The sequence below is a fragment of the Megascapheus bottae genome, chromosome 5, assembly GCF_031878675.1.
Source record: "Megascapheus bottae isolate mThoBot1 chromosome 5, mThoBot2.hap1, whole genome shotgun sequence".
NCBI classification, from domain to species: Eukaryota; Metazoa; Chordata; class Mammalia; order Rodentia; family Geomyidae; genus Megascapheus; species Megascapheus bottae.
Window position 1 is genome coordinate 62,476,190 of NC_143513.1, and position 15,506 is coordinate 62,491,695.

General features: G+C 33.7%; 1 protein-coding gene across 2 annotated transcripts in view; it reads left to right on the top strand.

Annotated features, from left to right (window-relative positions):
- Window positions 1–15,506, top strand: part of Cped1 (cadherin like and PC-esterase domain containing 1) — a 252,245-nt gene that overhangs the window by 27,865 nt on the left and 208,874 nt on the right. For both annotated transcript variants that reach the window (XM_090333210.1, XM_090333211.1), the window contains exon 3: window positions 86–269. In XM_090333210.1, coding sequence (XP_090189336.1) covers window positions 86–269 — 184 coding nt within the window. The remainder of the gene's footprint in view (window positions 1–85; window positions 270–15,506) is intronic.

A 15,506-nucleotide genomic window follows, 5' to 3' on the forward strand; every position in this document is an offset into this window, starting at 1 on the left:
TTAGATAGGATAACCCAGCAAATGACATAGAGACCACAGCACATATCCTTTATCCTGAATTTTTATGTCTTCCTTCTTTCCTTAGATTGAAAACTCAATTGAGGTACACTTTGGCCATCACAGCCGAAGGGCCATACTCTACAAGCCTCCTGCTTACAGAAAAACAGCGCTGAAGCTTTACCAGCAAGTTCTTGCCCAACAAGGCTACACAGTTGTCATCATTGAAGAAAAGCTCAGTGCTGACCCAAGGCAAAGACTGCTAGAACAAGGTCAGAATAATCAGAAGCAATTACCAAAGTGACTTGAAATTTCATGTAAATGATTTCAAACATGAGTTGCTCTTTCCTTCTAAAACAATTTCACAAAACTACATTTTTTTATACATGATCAACTTTCTCATATCATAGAAAAATATAGCTTTAAATTTTTTTCCACAACTTTTCCTTAACTAGACCTCTTTATTCCTGAAATTATTTTTTGTTTATTTTTTGTAGCATTTTGGAGCTACACAGTTCATATTTAAGTGCTACATTAAAAATGTTTATGTTTATGAGCTTGAATACATATTCTGCCTAATACCAAACTGCTTCATATTTTAAGAAAATTGCTACTTCATTTGACTGCTGGTAGAATGTGCTGAAAATTGAGAAGCTGGCTTAAATGTGATTCACAGATGGCTCTAAATATGAAAGAAGTAAGGATATTTATTATTCATGCCATTATTCCTTAAATACTTTTATTCCTTCATTTGAAGAGAAAAATAAGAGACAAGTTTTTTAAAAACAAAAAACAAGTTATTTGAAATTAAAATTGAGCAGATGGTGAGAGATAAAAGGGCAAGAATAATGGCAGCAAATATTTCTTGAACAACTAACCATGGAATAGATGGCATGCTTAAATCCGTACTCATGACTTCATTTAACACTCACTCTAGCCCACTGACAATGAGTAAGTACTACCAATCTCATCCAGGTTTCTGAAGAAGAAATTGAAACTTTAAAAGCTGAAGTCACCTATTATATATCTGGTGATGGGTAAGAGAGTATGATAGAGGGGGAAGATTCATATCCCATTTTCTGTTTTTCCTCCTTATCCCTTGTTGTCCTTGTCTCTTCTTTGTCCAATTATCCCACACAGAGCTGTCATCATGGAACCTACCAAGATAGAGAGAAGACTTCTCCTCATTATCTATAGGGAACTGAGCCCAGGAATCCCCGGAGGCACATTCCATAATCTATAGAAGAGCATAGCTTCCTATGTTCCACATATATTTTAAATACTTCACTCATAATACTTAATTCAATGCAAATACCATATGATAGTGTTATGTTGCAATACATAAGAAACAAATGACAAGAAAAAGTCAGTACAAATGCAATATTTGAGAAATATTTTTGAGCCGTGATAGTTTGAACTTGTGGATGTAGAAGTAGTGGATATGAAGGGCTGACAGTGTGTTTACTATTTATTAAAAGGAAAGGGAACATATTTTGAATAAACTGCACATCTTTAAGATAGTTTCCCTTGGGAAAGAGTAGTCAGACCTTGCTGGCAAAATATTATCTTGTTATAATTTGATCATAATTATAATGCTGCTTTTTCAGCTAGGTGGCTTCTGCTGGCTTAAGCTGGTGAAAGATTCGAGAAAGTCTTTCTGAGAAGGTCTGGAGATGGATGGTATGCACTGTCAGAAAGCTACTATTCTCTCAGTGTTCTCAAGGACTAGAACCCCAAAAGATACATTTGAATGAGAAGGAAGAATATCTTAATTTGCACAATGTGTGGGGCATGAGCATACACAGGTGTTTGAATTCTATTTACTGGCTTGTCCCTGCAAGAGTAGAATGAAAATCTAAAGCACTGGTGTTCTAGAATCAAGTGAGAATCATCAAAAGAAATATGTAAACTATGGGATATTAATGAGAGTTGAAAACAAACTTTGTAAACCTCATACTTTCATGTGAATTGATTTCATATTAAGAGGGTCAATCTAAAGCTTTTGAATCTCTATAAAAGTATTTTATATAACCTATTTATTAACATACCTATTGGTATAGAGAAAAAGATAAGAATTGTTTAATGGGATGTCTTCTGACAGTAGATTTCCTCCTGTCAATAAGTGGGGTGATGGATTGTCTTATTGCTGCATGCTGCCACGTGAAAGTGTTTCCTGGGAGCAAGTGGCCTTGATGACATGATATGCTATTATGTCTAACATTCCTGCTGTCTCCAGCCTCTGCCCAGCTGCCCCTGAGTTGCTGTAGATATAATGTGGACTGTGTCTGCATTTCAACATCAATTCAATTGCCATTTTTAATTTCCTCCAGCTGTAAAACAGATGGATTACATCTCTTCTCTCCTTTGAAATCTCTGGGGAAGTTAAAAAAAAGAAAGAAAGTAAGAACACGGAGGATTAAATTGCAATTTCCAAGCATCAAGAGGTGCAAAAATAGCCAGAAGGCAATAGAACATGGCAGCCAAGGAGCTGCTGGATGGATGGCAGAAGATAACTACAAGATGTCACCAACATTTGTCAGTATAAACACTGATGTGGTGCCCTTTCCCCACATTCCCACAGCTTTCAAATCTCTTCTCTTCAACTCTTTCTTGGCTTTCTTGCTGTCTTATAAATTACTGCTCCTAGATGGGCCTCAAGAATGGGTAACCATTTAACTCATTCATGAGCATGGGAACTGACTGTAGTTGTCGCTAGGTGCAGCCAAGGCCTAAAGTAAAACAATTGTGTTTCTAACCTGAAATTCGATTAGTTATATTAAAGAAAATTACAGGTTGTTTTCCGTGGTCACCATTCTAATCCACAAATTATGTTTATATTGAGGCACACAGTACAAAAAGAAAAGAAAAATCCATTGTAGCATCATGAGCCTTAGGGAATTTTGTTTTGTGTTATTTTCATAAATGTGCTCCCAGTTATCTTATTGTGTATACAACATCAGTGTAATAATTCTATGGGCACACCTAAAGTTAATCTCCCCAGGTAAGCAGTTTCAGGAGTGGACATGATTCACAATAATCTTGCAACCTATTACACATACCTTTCATTTTTATGTTTACAGAAGCCAGTTTGCTAACCTGTACTTTGGTAATATTACATTAAAAATAAAATCTATACTCCCGCTTATGCTACTGAGGATGCAGATGCATAGTTGATCTGTTCATAAAATGCTTTTGTGGTCATGGAAATCTAAACAAAAGGTATAGTTTCCTTTGTGTATCACCCATTCCCTGCTTTCCTCTCTATTCATGACTTGTCCCTTCAAGTGACATCGTTGCACCATCCTTTAGTGGTATTCTACCACCTTGAAAATATAAGGAAAAACATATTAGGACAGAAAAGAATAAATATTAGAGAAAACGAAAAGGGCCACAGGCCAGCCAGACAGCATTCTACTACTAAATACAGTCTTTGCTGATAGAGTGACTTTGGAATTTTGTATTTTTATTAGGTTTTCTACCCCTTTTAGTAAAACTCTGGCCATCTCAGTTTCTAAATGAGAATGTTATATTAAGTATTTTTCTTTGTATAATTTCATTTTGTGGTTGTAATACTGATGTTTATTGGGATGGGGTTTATGTTCCTAGGAGATTTTAGTTCTCTCTCTTACTTCCTTGTTAAAAGCAGCAGTGATATTTTTATTCCTAACGCTTTATTGAAGTATGTATTTATTTCTAATAACTTGTATGAAGAAGTTTCAATTCCAGAAGTCAGGTGGTGAGTACAATGCATTGTTTTTTTAAATGAATTACATTTACTGTTTATTACCTTGAACTAGTTGTTTAAAGGAGTTTTCATTTAATAAAGCAGTTTATGAATACAGTGCACCTGACCAACGTCATCCCTGTCAACATTCTCGCCATTGTCTTTTAATTTTGTAGAATAGTTTCCTCAGAGTAGCTCATGGTGTGGATTTAACTTTCTCCAACCCAATCAAAGTTCTGGAGACAACAAAGTCAAGTCAAGCCAACATTTTCTCCTGTTTAGTAGTCTGGGAATAGGGCCTAGAATTTTACATGTGTAAAACAGACACAGGTGGCTCTAATGCATATAGTTTGGGAACTGCTATTCGAAGGGAATATGGGTGAGGAGGCATAATTTTGAGGATTAATTATAGAAATGAAATTATTCAAGAGCCTGCTGTTATCATGTATTATGCTACTTAATAGCCTACCATGCAAGTGTTTAAAATCATTATAGCATCTATAAGTTGATTTTTGAGAACATTTATCAAGACAATTGTCCTTTCAAAATTAAGTCAACATGATGCCATAGGCAAAAAAAAAAAATGCTTTTATGGTTGTCCAAATACCCTGATTTGGAAAAATGCATCTTAGGTCCTTTCATTTGTGAGAAGCTATAATTTGCCATCTGATTATTCTCTTTCGTACCATGTATGTGCCATTTATTAAGTTAGTATTTCAGTGTATCATAGCCTAAGAAAGAATAGAGTTTTTAATTAAATAATTTATTAACATTGATTTTTACATCGTATTTCAAATGTCATGTTTAACAAATAAGTATTCAAGAAGGGAATTTCTATATACAATCATTGGCACATTGATTATAGAACATAATTTGTATGTCATAAATACAAATTAGTATATGAAATAAAACATTCTGTCTATAGAGTATATAGCCCATCACAGATTTTTATGTTTATGTAATTATGTTTATAGATGTTTTTTCATATATTTTTTATTGTAATTAATAGAAGGGTTACATTATATTCACCAGATAGAAGGTGCATTACTTCACATACATTGATACTCTTTCTCATGTCTTGGTCCCCATTTCCCTCCCCCCCCACCTCTCATCCTGTTTTCCTCCCTTCCCTATCTGACTTCAAATAACCAAATACACATTTTATAGATGTTTTTTTTAAAAGTGGTAAACCAAATCTCTGGAGTGAAATCCATGTGATATGTGATCCAAGGAATGCCAACTGAGGGTTGGATTAGAATTCCGTATTCATAATTGAAGAAGAGAATATTTTTAACAGGATTTTTAACTTCCCAATACTTCTTACACTTTCAGATTCTGAATATTATAAGTCATGTGAGCAACAAAATGCAAACCTGTAAGCAAAATTGGAGTCACAATAATGTTTTCAAATTACTCTTACTTCCATAACTTCAGGGTTTTTCACATTTTGAAGATATTCAAAAAAGTAAAAAATCTTAACAAATTTTCTTGCCTGATGTGGCAAATTGTAATCCCCTGGCCAAAACTAGCTCTCTACATTTTTTTTAAAAAATAAAGTATTTGGTAGTGTAGATAGAGTTATTAATTTTCATATTATATTTGGCTGACTTTGTTCTACAACAAATTTGATTAATTGCAACATAGATCATAAATATTTGTCCTACTGGACCTGTTAGAAAAACAATGTCTTCTGTCTCTAATAGCTAGACTAACTGTATATAAACTTACCCCATATCATGGGTTTTAGATGTTTAATTTTTCTACATATTTTAAACTTCATTTAAAAAGAATTTGAAGGGTTTCAATAAGCATAAGAAAATTACTAAGATGGAGGTATAAAATTAGGTCCCTCCTGGAAGGATCTTTCTCTTAGCATAATTTAGGCTTAGCTTTGGCATTGAGCGTCCAAATAAGTACCTTAGAGCAACAAAAGAAAACAAATATAGTCTTTTCATTTCAGGAAGAAGACCAAGGTAGAGTTCCTCCCCTCAACTTATCAAATGCCTAATAGTAGATTTTAAGCAACCTTTTCAAAAGGAGTATTAAGGGAACAGCATTAACTTATGCAAAAGAAGAAGAGCTAGGGCAATATTTACATTGCAAATGAAGAGGATATTGTATCTTGGTTCCCAAAACAGACTCCAACCCAAGCTGGGACATAGATGAGTTCTCTAGTTAACACCAGTTAATACTCTGATAAATACTACTTATCAGTGTTTTTATTGATGTTAAACTTGACATATTGTGTGCTGGAGAATGCTATTTTAAATAATGCTCCTTCACAGCCTTTTCCCTCCAGTAATGACCCAATAATTTACCCAAATGTGCTCTTGGAAATCACTATTACAAGTTATAGTTAATCGACTGAAAGATACAGATCACCACTTAGTGTTATTAAAAGGAAAAAAAAGCTATTTCCTTCCCAGATTAATGTATTTCAGTCCTCCTATATTTTTATTTACATTCACTTGCTCCTTTAAACTTGTCCAATCTGTATCTCTTTATCACTTGAAATTTATTCTTAATTTGAAGATTTATTTATAGTGGCTGCTGGCAAAACTGTTTCTGATATTTATGTTTCTGATCTTTATATTTATATGAATCTATTACAATTTCTCTGTAGTTTTTAATACAATGTGAAGTGGTCAATTTATGGAAATCTTTTTTCCTTTCTTTTCTTAAACAAAATATATCTTATGAGGTATGATTTTTATGATGTATGCTTCCCGAGAGCCAAATATACAGACACCATCAAATTACTTACTTTCATATAGCCAAGACTAGTAGGTAAATCAATGTTTTAGCTCATACAATGGTTACAGTGGCCTAAAAGAAAATAGGTATTTTCCAAAAGTTTTCAACCATCTCCCAGGGTAAGATCTAAGTAATATGTAGTCCCACAGGATGACACCAAGTATATTTTATCATTGAGTCAGAATTATTTATAGATCCTTGAAGGTGTATTTCTACACCTTCAGCAACAGAAAGTAAGACTGTAGCAAGAAAGAGTAAAGAGAAAATAGATTATTTCAATTTCCAAGAATGTTTTTGGGAGGCCATAAAAATAGGTGGATCAATGTTTTGGTATTCTCATTATTGAATGCGATGTTCAAGCCTAAGATTCATTTCTAATCACTGTAGAAGGTATACCTAGGATCAACTGAAAGATAAGCATCTTGAAATCAATCAGGATTTTCTTCAGTGAAAAAGTCTTTCCTCCAAACTTGAAAGTCTGCTTGGAGCAGAAGCAAGTCTGTGATAAAGATGAAAAAGTTGCTACTTAGTGGAGGAGAGTGACTTAAGTGACGATCAAAATCTTCAGTGTGAAAACAAGATGAAAATGAAAACCCTTGTTATTGTGATTTTTTTGCTTTAGTTTAGCTTTTATTCTTGTGTTGTATGGACAGAAAGGGGAAAGGAGAAAGAAAAGAGTCAAGAAACGGTAGCCTAAGCAGACTTGAGGGTGGCGCCTGTGACTGTTTGTACATATTTATTGCAGATGTTTCTCCTGGATTTTGAAAACTTGAATCTAGTTCCTGTTTCAGTTCCTCAACTAGCACCCTGCTGCTTTCCCTGGCTTTAATTTTCTATTTAATAGTTAACAGGAAGAAAAAAGAGTAAAGGTCACATTTGAAAAGCACAGTGACTTTGCCTTGTTGTGTCTCTCAGAACACATCTCACAAACATTTTATTGTACAAATAATAGGCTCTGGGTAGAATCCGAGGAGCTTTTGTACTTTTAGTTAATCAAATGGAGGTTAAAAAAAACTAAAGAAATAAAGAAATTGAATAAAAAAACTGATAATGCTACACCATTCCATTTTATTATATTATTACACTCAGTAATTGTGTGTTCAAGTTTATTATTATTTTCTTTCCTGCATATGGAATTACTGATATATTTATAACCAAACAGAATTTGTTCTCTAATTGACACACTGGAGCTCAAGGGATGTTTATTTAACCTTAACTCAGTTGAGCTGTTTATACTACAAGGACTTGAGTTCAATTTACTTTAAATCTGAAAGAAAAAAAAGCTTTCTTATTTATAAAAGTTGATCTTGGAGTGACCCCTCCACTGTGCAGAGAACAAAAAGGCAGTGTCCCCTTCTTTCTTGCTTTATTCCAAAGAAACTAAGCTGCTTTGTTAAATGGGTTGGGTCTTAAAGTTGAAAATGGCAACCAGATGTTTACTGAAATCTGTAGCATTTCTCTTTCAAGCTTCTTTGTAATTGTTTGATTGATCTTTTAAGTTTCATAGAAACCAGATTGGGATGTGAATTTCCCAAAGCTGGGAATTATTTAATATCACTTTGAACCTTTTTATTAAAAGTACTTTCCTCCACTTACAATTTTTAAAAGAATGTGCACATTGAAATTTTAATAATTTATTTTAAGGTAATGTTTTCTTCGTATATTTTTTAAATAGAAAAGACTTATTTTTATACAAATTATATAGTTTGATTTTACTGCAGACTAAACTGTACTTTGAGTGGCAGAAGAAATTTGTAAAAGTAATAGTTGGATTATATGTAAATAGAGGAAAGACTCCAGGAAAGAAAAACAAACTCCTTTAAATGAGAACTTTCAAGAGACAGTGCTTGTGAATTAGCTGAAGGAGTGTTATGAGACTGGAGACATGGGGCAATTATTATGCTAGTGAAGTATCTGATTGAGCTGCTTCAAATATTTTGATATTTTTAACAATCGAGAAGGAATTTGGGGGCATCTCAACCCAAAGCGCATAATTTAACAGCTACTCTTTGTTTTTTCTTTGTACCACTTTTACTTTCTTTTTTTTTTTTTTACCACTTTTACTTTCTAATCTCAATTTTATACTGAAACTTTCCAACTCACTCCCTCTTTGGATTTTACTTTATCCAGATTGAGGTCCCTTTGAGTTTCATCTTCCATAGTTAAAGTTGCCTCATGATAGGTATCCAATCTACAGTTTGGAAAATAGAAACTTGAGGGAAAATCAGGCATTTTTTCCTTAGAAATGTCTGGCTCTTCATATTCTGACCCATCTCTTGTAATTTTCCTTTCAAACTTAACCAAGGAATAATAATGTTTCCCAAATTTCATAAAATGCATAAACCATTGGCATAAGAACTATGGGGTTGGGAGTTTTCTTCATGAATCCTTTCCCTCTTAAATTTTTTTTTTGATGGAGAGATTTGAACTCAGGGCCTGTGCTCTGGGCCTGGGTGCTGTCCCTGAGCTCTTTTGCTCTTTATCACTGTGAGTCATTGCACGGCTTCCTATATCCTGGTGCTTAGTTGGAGATAAGATTCTCATTGGGACTTTACTGGCTGAGTAGCTAGTGTTATAGGCATGAGTCAAAGGTGCCTGACTTCTTAACTTCCTCTTAACTGCTTTAGTTTACTTCTCTCATCTTCACCAAAGCTTCCTCAATATGGATAGTCTTCCAGATATTTACCTCAGTCGTATTTTTCCTCATCTTGATAATGGAGACATTGTTTTCTGTTCTACAAATTCAATAATTTTCTCAGGGGATGGCATCTCAAAGTAATGCTAAATCCTAACCTGTCTTTCATGGGAAGAATTTTGAGTGTGAGTTTAAGTATTATATTTAAACATACTCTGCTAATTCCTGCTTAATAGAATATATAGTACTTAGGGTGGCACTCTGTGCTTGTCATGCCATGGTGTCAGGAGCTTTCATTTCCTTGCTACAAGTTCTCATGCCTGTTCACACATTTGAACTATGAAGATATTTAAAAAAGAAAGAGCTAACGTGCAGATTTAACTTAGGAAATTAAATCTGAATTTAGGCACTAGAGATGGCTGTTGGGATCATTAGTTTAAAAAAAGAAATAGCTGCAAGTCAGGATGGAGAATCATGGGAATCTGTCCTACCCAATTTCAGAGCTTTTTACTTTGCATGGCTGTTATGTTTTTCTTCTCTAAGGTTTCCTCTTCTATATGTCCCTTGCTCATTTACAGGAGGAAAGATCACATCTCGGAATGGGAAGGCAGAGAGACAATGGGGTCACCAAATACCTCTTGTGGACATGCTACCAATTAACCTACTAGGTGTCTCATCTATTAGATTTTGCCTCATTCATGGCCCACACAATTTCCCTCTACTTTATTGGTTTCAATATACAAAATCCAAGCCATGTCCAAACAATACAAAGTCTTTTTTGCCATTCCATAAGTCTAAGTAAATATGTGAATTTTGTCAGAAGGCTTTTCCTCAAATTATAAATGATAAGTTATCTAACAGTGCTCATCACATATTACTCACACATCTCTGAGGCCTAGAGTTTGCTCTGTGCTATACTGTTAGTTTTTAAAGTTTTTTTAAATTGTATTTTATTGTCGGGATAATGTATAAAGGGGTTACAGTAAGATTCGTCAGGTAATGGGTGCATTACTTCTCAAAACTTGATACCCCTCTCATGTTTTGTCCCCCTTTCCCTCTTCTCACCCCTCCCAATCATCTTGCTTTCCCCATTCTCTTTCCTATTTCAAATAAATAAATAGTATATACAATGTGCCAAGTAAAAAAGTAAGATATAGATTTTTTTGTATGACCATTTTATCTCTCCTTTTATATTATAAATAAGGCAAGAAATATTTTATTTTATTTACGTAGTCACATTCTCTTTTGGACAAAAAAAATGCCTTGCTTATACCCAGTAATTATCTAAATGATTATAAAATGATTGAAGAAAAACCCATACATTAACAAAATAGTTGAATCATTCTTTTAGACATTCAAGTTTCATTTTCTCCTTTGTAGTTTAGGAAGTACAATAACAGAATGATAGGAAGTAGCTGTATGACAGAGCAACCAACTGAAGAACAGAGTTCTGTTCTGAAGATCAGAATTCCTGTCCTGTGGAAGGCTCTCTGTAAGCTTGCTTCAGATTCAGTCAGGCATCTGTTTTCCAAGAAGCAAGACATCTACTAAGTTAATAATAACTTTAAATTACAATAACACTTGAATTCTTTCCCTAATGGAAAAATAGGAAAGTTATATGGGATTCTCATCATTTATGTAACAAAATGTTCCATTTAGATCAGAGAACTCATGGAATTTAAAACATCTTGTTTAACATTCCAACTCCTTATCAGAGTGACCAAACAAATAATTAAGGAAAATGATCAGCTGAGAGGTCTGTGGAAAGGAGTGCATGCATCTCTAAATTTTACCTGCATAGTTTGCTCTTTTCAGAAGGCAGAGGGAATCCCTGACTGGATATTTGCTAAAGAACATGGTTTTTGGCCAAGTTCCACCACAGTACTTTCTGCTTTAGCTGAGATCGTGATTCTCAGAGTTGGCAGGGGTTGGGATTGTCTGGGAGACTTGTTAAGTCACAGAATGCTGGACTCTATTCAAAGTAGATCTGATCCAGAAGAGGAGAGGTAGGTTTAGAATTTGCATATCTAATTAGTTTCTCGATAATGTTACTGTCTGGTTTTAGGATTATGTGCTGAGAACTATGCTCTAGGTGATATGTTATTATGGATATTCAGACTTTTCCAGAAGGATGAAATAAGCTATTTGTTAGTTCAAATAGTTCATAAACAAAAACCCATATGCAACATCAGAACTCTGAATCAGCCTTATACATTGGTAAAAGACCACATTATATAAGTTGATTTCCAAAAGTTTGGTAATCGTTAGTTTAATCCTGTATGGTTAAGACCAAGGATCTTATTGAAATGGATAGGAAGAAGACATAAAATTTAAACTCCCTTGGGATACACTGGACTTACTGAAGTAAGTAGCATTAAACAAATAGTGATTATATTATTATCAAAAAGAAGAACATGAGCCTGGGTTGCGTATTTCATGAGAATGAATGCTTAAAGAACTTTATTTCTCTGTCTTTATTAAATCATAGAAAAAATAGAAAGTTTTGGACTAAATAATATTGCAAATCTATTCTAGATGGAAAGTTCAGAAAAGCATAAAAATAATAAGGAAAATTATCTGTATTTGCTTTTACGTGCAACAAAGTTAATTCAAGATGTATTTCATTATGAATTTAGTACAGCTCAAATAATTTTTTGCTTAATGTTATATCCAAAACACACACTATAGAAATTTATGAATATTATTTCAATGGTTTTATATTGCTTTTGAGTCTTTTATTCTACTATCTTTTTTTCTCTCTCTCCTCCTTCCCCCCATCTCTTTCTTTCCTTGTCTAGAGACAGGGATCATCCCACTATCTAGTCAAATCTAGTCTTGAATTTGCAGTTCTCCCTGAATCAGCCACCAAAGATGTGAGTATTGATGTTTACTGCCATACCTGGTTATATTGATTTTTATTGTTCAATTTAATTTACTTAATCTCTGCAATATCCTTAGCTATTCATTATTCCAAAATTTTGCTATTATAAATAAGGAACTGGTAACTTTGTTTTATCTATTAGGCTTATCCATACTCCCAATGGTTTCTTTTGCATAGATTTCTAAAATTAAAATTATAGGAATAGATTTTTAAAAAACCAGTTGTAAAGCTCTTCATTCATATTGTCAAAATTCTTCCTGGGAAAGTTAAGTAGTATTTTCATCAATAATACAAATATTTCCCATCACACTAAACCTCATCAATATCAAAATTCTCATTCAGATAAATGATGCTGTTTAAAAATAAGAACATTTGCTCTATAGAAATATGATATAAAGATCCAACTTCACAGCTGTAGTATGTAACATATTAATATTCTTCTAATAAACTGACGCCTATCGCCTCATAATAAGAATGCTGGGAATGACAAAATGGCAGCCACATTCCATCATTATCCAAAATCTCCTGAGAGCAGAAGCCCCCCTTCCTGCCCAAATAGAGTGTTTACATTCCCATTGGTGTGTTTGAACTAAGATTCTTATTCATCATTTGTTCTTCTTCTGGAGAAACAGTATATGAATCTTTATCAGCAAGGTGAGGTGCTTAAAATCTCTAACTTGTAACTGTATACAGCATAAAAATTAAATGCTCTCCCACGGAAAGAAATCCTCTTGCCTTACCACATTGAGTGGTATTAAGGGACTCTATCTTACACCAGAGAAATTTTGAATTTTATAATATTTAAAATCTTTGTTAAATATTTAAATGTTCATAATATTTGGTTGGTGTTTCCAGATATTTTGAAATAAACACAATTGAGAAGAAATTTAATATTACTCACTAGCTGAATTTTCCTTACCTGGATTGACATTCAAACTGCATATTTAGAAAAATTACTTTCTTGTTTATGGTGTTGTCACTTGTTTACAATAGAATATTCAGGAAAACTTGGGAAATATAAAGATGAAAGTGAAAATTCCACCACTGAAAAGTGACATGGTTAATGATGTTGTGCATATTTCTGGGCATCTAAGTGTAACAAACACAGGCTCACACATATGCAAACAGATAGAGGTACACACATGCACTTCAGTTGAAATATTTCATCACAATAAATACAACTTACAGAACTAAAAGTTTATTAGTGAGGCTGTTTATACTAAGCATGTGATTAATCAATTCATAGAGAAATAAAAACAAAGAAGGAAAAAATTACTAAAATTCACAAAGAGGGAAAGATGAGTCAAAGTGTGGCATAGCACTTCATATTCATGGCACAGGCAAAATCCAAATTGACCGTATTTCTCATTGCTGAGGGGAATTGTGTAAAGAGAAATTCTCATTTTTTTGTAAATGTGAAATATATCCCCTTCTTTGAGAAAGCAATCTGGAAAATCTATGAAACTTAAAACACTTGTACTTTTTGAAGCCTACAGATGTTTTTTTTTTTTTGGCAAACCAATATCAACTTATCATAATGTCAATATATACATTTTACATTAACACTATTGATTTAATAGAGAAAATAATTTTAAATAATGACAGGAGAAGTAGATAACTGTACAAACTTTCAGTAGTAAATAATGAGAGGGAAAACACGCTTACTGTGTTAAATGAAGTATCAATGCTAATTACACACTAAGCCCTACTTTTCTGTTCTGTGGAATTTAGGTCCAGTGCTGTCAGAAAAACACATCAAATTCTGATGTAATAAAAGAACCCAACCTAAAACATCAATGTTAAGGCAAGGGTTAGGAACAAGGGCATTGCTATAGCTATGTATTTAAGCATAGAATAATTGACACTAAACACTCAAGATCTATTTAAGATGGTTATTTAATAAGAGCTGCATGTTGGACTATATAATCTGTGTAAGGGATGGAGCAATGCAAAATATGTGAGAACTTTCAACCAATGATTGGGAAGAACTGTGTGGCATTGTTTTTCTTTCTTTTTTAACATATTATTCTCAGGATAATGTATAGAGTTTTTTTCTAATTTTCATAGCATACAAACCATCTGGAGATCTTTGATAAATTCTGATTTGGAGTTAAATGTTGGTTCCTAAATTTACGCATTTGTAGTGAGCTTTCAGACCAACAGGACATGGGTACAGGTACCAGTCATGTAAGCCTGCCCATGTATAACTGTAAAATAAGTTAGAATATAAACAATCTCAAAGGCAGAAATAAAATACTTTTGGCAGTAGAAAGGTAGAGAGATTTGAGAAAGAAAAAGTATGGGGCTGGGAAGGTTGTTTAGTGGTAGGGTACTTACTTGAAGCCCTGGGTTTGATTACTTAGTACCATTGAAAAAGCTGAAAGTAACACTGGCTCAAAATGGTAGAGTGCTAGCCTTGAGCAAAAGGAAGCGCAGGAACAAGGACTGTGCCCAGACCCTGAGTTCAAGCCCCAGAACTGGCAAAAAAAGAGAGAGAGAAAGAAAGAAAGAAAGAAAGGGAGAAAGAGAAAAGAATGAAATGTAATTAGAAATGGGGACAATAGAAATTTTTTTGCCAGTCCTGGACCTTGAACTCAGGGCCTGAGTGCTGTCCTTGGACTGGAGCTCTACCACTTGGGCCACAGCACCACTTCCTGCTTTTGGTACCAAGATATTGAACCTGGGTTATCGAGCACACTAGACAAGCACTCTACCTGTAGGCCAAACTCCCAGGCCAATAGTGAACTTTTGAAAATGGCAAAATTGTGGTAGTATTTGGAAAGGTCAAAAAACAGTTAAGCAACTTTTAGAATTGTTGGGACTCAGAAACAATGAGCTGTGGAAATGAGAGGCAAGTACAAATAAAAAATGACATTATGCTTTCTAGTTTATGGGGAAAGAAAATGGCCGTACCTCTTTTAAGAGAGCAAGAAATAATGAAGCCAAATATGCATGGTTTATCATGACATATGTTTGGGAATATAAATGCATTTCTCTTTTTTAAAAAAGGTTTTCTGCTATTATTCAATAAAACATATTTTAATGTCTTGACTATTTGTCCTTTGCTTCCTCAATACCTACCAGGCATATATTTGGTCTTTTAATTAAGTTCTCAAGTTCTTGCAAACTCCTTTCATAATTCTTGGACTGTTTTTGCATAAGTACTTTGTCTCCACTATATCAACTCTGTCTTGAAGCCAAGAAACTATTTTCCACATCATCTATTCTGTTGGTGGAGCTTTCCATTTTACCTTTTGTCTTTTGCCTACACTTTGATAGTTTTTACAGGATTTCTATATCTTGCTTGAAGTTCTTTTTCATACATTGCAATGACTTTCTTAATCAATTTCTTTATCAAAGAATTATTTAAATAAATAACATAAAAATCTTTAAAATCACTAAATAAAAAGCTTACAGAGGGAACTGCATCCAGCTTCCTAAAGCAAACATTTCTGAAGGCATTTATTTCACAGGAGTATCTTATCTGTATTTTTTCATGCTCTTACTAATGACAA